The sequence below is a fragment of the Gavia stellata genome, chromosome 9 (assembly GCF_030936135.1).
Source record: "Gavia stellata isolate bGavSte3 chromosome 9, bGavSte3.hap2, whole genome shotgun sequence".
Taxonomy (NCBI): domain Eukaryota; kingdom Metazoa; phylum Chordata; class Aves; order Gaviiformes; family Gaviidae; genus Gavia; species Gavia stellata.
The window spans coordinates 18724460-18730459 of record NC_082602.1 but is presented as its reverse complement, the minus strand read 5'-3'; the positions used below and the strand labels follow the sequence as shown (position 1 = coordinate 18730459).

General features: G+C 48.0%; 1 protein-coding gene across 1 annotated transcript in view; it reads left to right on the top strand.

Moving 5' to 3' along the window:
* Positions 1-4120: 4120 nt before the first annotated feature.
* Positions 4121-6000, top strand: part of TM9SF3 (transmembrane 9 superfamily member 3) — a 51150-nt gene continuing 49270 nt past the window's right edge. The window contains exon 1 of the mRNA XM_059820966.1: positions 4121-4327. Coding sequence (XP_059676949.1) covers positions 4121-4327 — 207 coding nt within the window. The remainder of the gene's footprint in view (positions 4328-6000) is intronic.

Here is a 6000-nt window from a genome sequence, read left to right as displayed (position 1 = left end):
ACCCTGATAAGCATTGTTACCAAAACCCTTGATACAACTGTCAAGGGCTTGACTGGAAAACATGCTTGAAAAAGTAAAGAAAATAATTTGTTTGAAGAATTTGTTTGAAGAACACTCATTACAGCAGGAGCAGGTGAATGTACTGCTGTTTGGTGTAACATTTTGGGTATGGATATACTGATCTTTCAGAAGGTGTAAAATCTCCCTCCAGCAATCATTAAACCATGGGAGGATGAGAAGTTGTCTTTATTCAAGAATGTATTTTGCATACTGCCTTGCAAATGCCTTTTCCTTTCCCCTTCAATTCCTGAAATGGACAGACAAGGTGTTGTGTGTGCTGCATTTACCATGAAAATTCCCAAGACAGCTGGTAAGGGACCTGCTGTATCAGAAAACAACTGTACTTAAACCTTTTTTGGGGAGGGGGTGGGTATGTTGTTACTTGAAATCACATGAGTGACCTCTCAAATTGGAGGAAGGAATTGGCATCAATGCTTTGCTCTGTATCTCTTAACATGTGTTCATCGTAGAAGCAGTATGAAGGTGTTTCACTTCATGCTCTGGAATAATATAGCGAGTCTCCAAGTATAAATGCACACACCTCACGAATACCAGCCATGTAGTTAGCCTGCTGCAGTGGAAACAGGCAGCCTAGGGGCCGAACTTTGCTTGCCCTACTCTTCCTTTCTAGCAATGCGAATCTGCAACAGCTGTGTCCAACCTTTTGTCTGCCTGAAGGCTTACAAACTTAAGGAGAGCTTCCTGGTTTGGGTCTCTGTGTTCCAAATGTAGAAAGCATCTAAAGCAGAAATTAATTTTGATTCTTCATCTCAAGGGACTGGAATGATGGAAATGAGGTGTTTTGGGGTTTTTTATATTTATTTTTCTTCTTCCAGGCCTTGCGATCTCCCATGTACATCCTGGCCCTTGGGGGATAAGTATAGGGCTCTGGTTGTCCATGCAGATGGGAATTCTGCAAGATAAAATTCAGGGTAGAGAATTAAGCATCATTACCTACTTGGTTTTAAAGCCACTCCCCCTCTTCCAGCCCTGAGAGAGACATAGATACATCTGTATTAGGTGATCCCTCAGGTACAGGTAGGACACACAAAGCTTCTGTCATGTAAGCTCCCCTTAGTCTGTATGAGAGCAGGTGATAAGAGTTGTAGCTCCTTTCTTTTGCAGGGTGGCAAAGCCAATGTGTGGAGCTGCAGGAGTGACAGATGGCAACTGTGACTCAGTCAGCACTGAGTGAAGGTGGAGAAGCCCCTGCTGCTCTCACGAGGTGTAGGCATAAGCTAAATTATCATCTACACATTAAACTCCCAGGGCATGACTCCAAATGCAGTTCATATAGCCTCTCCTTTTCATGACAGAGGGATTCAGGTGTTGTGCTGCAGGCCTGTAGCTACAGAAGTGACCTTTTTCTTTTTTCCCCCTCTTTTAAAGAACCTCAGTGCCTTCTCCAGTAACTCTTAACGCTACAGACTCTCACTGAGAGTTTGCTTTTTGTTCACAGTAGCCAGGGGAATAGTGAGGTGGGAACCGTGTTCCGGTGCTGCTCTTGGAACAGAACGAAGTTCCCAGCACTATCTGGTCAAATTGGAAGCTGGGAAGGAGCTTTTGGTGCTGAAATGAGGAAAATGGTAGCATGGATAAGTGAAGGAAACTGGGATAAAAGAAATAAACTAAAAGAGGAAATTCAACTGCTTCATTGTCTACAGACATTGTCTACATTGTCACACATGTTTGGTTTGCACGCAGCTCCCTGGTTTTGCTTTAAAGTTCCCCATCTCCTTACTACTGGCTGCAGCTGTGTTCCAGAGCTTAGAGCTGTGATGTAATAAGAAGAATTTATCTGCTTCCACATCTGCCAGGCACAACATAAAGTAGAAATGTAGGATGTGGGGAAAACTGTAACAAGGCAGGAAGGAAAGAGAAAAATCTGGAAGTGTGTAATTTAGATTTCCTTTCAATGCTGTTGGACTGAAGCAGCCCAGGGATCTGTTTTCCCTGGCTAATTTTTAATTCTGCACCCACTGCATGTAATAGCTTCTGTGGGAGGGGTTTATCTGAACTGTATCTGAGCATTTGCCTTTGCATAATCCTAATAACATGGCTATGAACTGGATTTTTATTGCTAGTACTGCAATGAGATGGTTTATATCTGAATTGCTGACAAGTAGCTCATAAGTAGCCTTTCAGTCCCTGTCCTGTTTGCAGCTTAGATACTTCCTTAGCTTGACCTGACCTATCATACAAAACCAAATGCTAGTGGGGCTCTTGGAGGAGAGGTGAACTGGGACAGGCGGGCTGAGTAATGCTGTAAATGCAGTCTGTTCTGGCCCCTTCTGCGCTACGTAAGGGGGAAACATCCAAGATACAGCTGTAGTCTTGGACATTCCCGTCTCACTTTTTCTTTGTAACTTCCCCTGGATTAGTTAGGGATCTCACTGACAAGCAATTGCAGCAAAACTATCACCTTATCAAGGAGAAAAGGAACAGCACTAAAATGGCCTCACTGTTACATGCAGGTAAACAATTTGGATGCAGGCATGACTTTCATGTCTCTTGCAGGCCAGCAGAGACGCACCTTCTTAGCTGCCAGAACATGTGTTGGTTTGGTTTCATTTAGTTGCTTTAAGCCTCTTATGGCTCAGTGCATGGAGTTCTTGTAGGTGTAGACTCCAGCTGTGCTGGTGAGCATGCAATTTGTATTGCCTCCACCCAAGATGAGAAGTACACCGAAACTGAAGCTTGGAAGAGACTGGAGAAGAAAACCGCATGCAACCAGATTGTGGGTTACTCAAGAATATGCTTAGAGGGGAGAGTGAGAATGAAATGTATTTCCATCCAAGATTAGAGCTGGACTGAATAAATAATAAAATTGCTGGTAAAAAGTAAATGGCCTGGCCACATGGGGGACATTAACCAATCCACCAAGCTCAGGTGGCAGCTGGCTGGCCTGGGGAAAGTGTTTGCTCTTTGTACAACGTGCCTCACAAAACCCGCTGCAGCAGATGGCTCTGGCTGGCCCTGTTGTTGACTGAGAGACTTAAGTACTGAATAAACTGAAGATGCTGAAGCTTCCTTTCTCTGTCTCTCAAGGGTAAGCTACTCTGTTTTGGACTGAGATGCAACGACTAGAAAGAAACATATGGTGTTATCAAAGCTGTCTTAAGTTTTTCTTTTTTTTAAAATATGAACAAGGGTTATGAATGGGTTTTGACAAGTATCTCTCTCTACAGGGACCTTGCTGCTACTGAAACAGGAGATTGTGAACATACTATCTGGAAAAGGGTTCATATAAATGTAGCTTGCTAAAATATGTTCAGGGAAGGTAATTTGAATGTGTAAGACCACAAGGGGAAAAGTTTTTACTACAGGTGTATGGTGGTCAGTGGTAAACGGGGAAATCTGGTTTTGAATCGTTTCTACAGAGCATGGATGGCATCTAACAGCTTAGAGAAGCTCCTGCATTCAGCTCATGTCCTTCTCTATTTGTTGGTTTATGCAACATTTGAGAAGACGGTGTAGCCCCTGTTTTTTTAAAATATTATGCCTGATGTCCTCTAAACATTGTTTCTGTATTTGCTCAGTTTAAAAATTGTCGTATCACTGAATGCTTAATACAGTGAGCTTTTTGGCTTGGGGGTTTGGTTTGGTTTGGGTTTTTTTGTTTTGGACTTGCAGCTTGAGACAGTTCCAAGTTCACAGAGAGGTTTGTAGGCTTTGCCTTAACCAGCACTGACAGAAGACTTACCACGCGTTACGTTTGGGAGCAGCTTTGCCGCCTCAGCAGCTGCCCCTCCGCCAAGTGCATACGTTATTGATCAATGTGTTATGACTTTATCAATTACAAAATAATTCTGTCCACTAAAAGATAACTGAGCTTCCCTACAGTCATGCTGGAGGCCGTAGCGTCTCAAACGCCCGCGGTCTCTGGGCATTTCGGGTCCCTTTGTTTCCGCAGCCCCTGTTCCGCCCGCAGGCACCGACCGGTCCCCCTCAGCGGGGGAAGCGCCGAGGGCGAGGCCGGGACCCGCGTAGCGCAGCGCTCCGGCGCTCGGCTTGGCTCCTGGCGGCCGCCGTAGGCGCCGCGCTTCCGGCGTGCAGCCGGATGACGTGGCCGGGCGGAGCGGAAGTGGCGTCGCAGGTCGGCGTTGGCGGCGGGGCGCGGGCCGGCTCCGCGGCGGGGCCTGCTGCGTGCGCGGGGACGCCGAGGCCCGAGATGGCGGCGCCCGGGCTGCAGCTCTGCGCGGCCGCCGCGCTGCTCCTCCTCCTCTGCCTGCCGCTGCGCGCCCGCGCCGACGAGCACGAGCACACGGTAAGGCGCCTCCCCGCCTCTCCTGGGGGCGCCGCGGCGCTCGGGCCGCAGCCTCAGCCTCCCCCCCCCCGCCCCGCGGGCCCTGCTGCCGCCGAGGGGCGGCGGCGCCCGCAGCGGCCCGGAGAGCGCGGCCCGGCGGGCGGGGCGGAGCGACGGGCCGCGGCGCGAGGAGAGCGGGCGCGGCGGGTGGCGGCGGCCCTCGCAGCAGGCGGGTGGCTCCCGCCCCGCGGGGCTTCCTTCTTAGCTTCTCCGCTGCTCGGCTTATTTTGGCCGCGCGAGCCGAGTTTATGGGGGATCGGGCCCTGTCCTCTCTAGTGCGGTGTGAGCGGGACGCTGGGGTGCTCGGGGAAGGGCTGCCGGAGTTTTCTGATCCGGTTTGGACATCCTTGTGTTAGCCGCTAGCGTGGCAGCCGTGCGGCCAGCTGCTGTAGTGCTGTGCTAACTACCGCGCGTCCCACCTTTTCCTGGAGCAGATAAAAGCCTCGGCAGGTATGTGTGCTTTGTTTAAAGAGGGCTGCCTTGCTGTTTGACTTGCACTCTGCGGGAACAGTCATTTCTTCCGGGAGAATGTTTGCATTTGCTTCAGAACAGAAGTCCAAGGGGGAGCGCGGTGACAGCCCTGCGGGCAGACGCTGCAGTGTGACAGCTCGCCTCTGGGAGAGGGAGATGTACCGTGGGTCCAGGCTGAGGAGTAAGAGTGGGGCAGGGGGCTCTCGGACCTGGAGCACCGACAGGGACCTCTAAGGAAAATGAGTGCGTGAAATACTGCTGACTTGAGCGCTCACCTATTGGTATGAGGATAGTTTTTCTAAAGTGCTTGCAATATCACCTGGAAAGAATCTCTAGGAAGTAAGTACCAGTGCTTCACCAATTTCTGATATTGCATTGGAGTGTTGTTTCCCATGGCTGTTGGTGTGGGAGGGTGGAAGTCTGTGTGATGAGCTGAGATGTGATTTTGGAATGAGACTGCTGAAAACCATCCGTTTCCTCACAAGTGGAGTGGGTTAGAGTGTGGCTGGGATTAAGCACACTGTTTGTCTGTCAGAACTTTTGTGCTCTTGAGCATCCTGGCTGGTGAACGCTTGCTCAGTTTCTTAATGAAGCTTTCTCTAGGTGTGGTATGGTAAGCTTAATAAGTGTTTTTAATACAACAGGTAAATAGCATTGATAGTTTTTGTATAAGCAATAGTTAATTAGTTGCCTAATTCCATGCATATATGAGACTTGAAACTGTTTAGGGTTGTCTTTATTTCTTAAAAGCTAATGGGACTTATCAGTGCTGCACTAAATGACAGAAAAGTTAAGCTAATATTGAGTACTTTCAAGGAGCAGATATTCTGTGAACTAGCTTAGGTCTCAGTTTTGTTGCTGAGCCTGTGTTTTAGGGTTAGGTTTCTGCTGAGGTGAGATGATTTTCAGCATAGCACTGTGTTTATTTTAAAGGCTGTTTGACTTGAGGGTTTCCTAATTATTCATTTGATATTGGTAGTCTTCTGGGGAACAAGTATTTCATAAAGCTGTCACTGAATTTGTTGCTTTTTGAGCTCTACCTTCAGAAGTGAATTCTTCTGATGGTTTTTAGGTCTTCTGAATGATTGCCTAAACAATTACCAATGGAAATCACAAATTCCTTTTGAAGGCTTGTCATCTTTTCTTCTAAATTGCTCCACTCT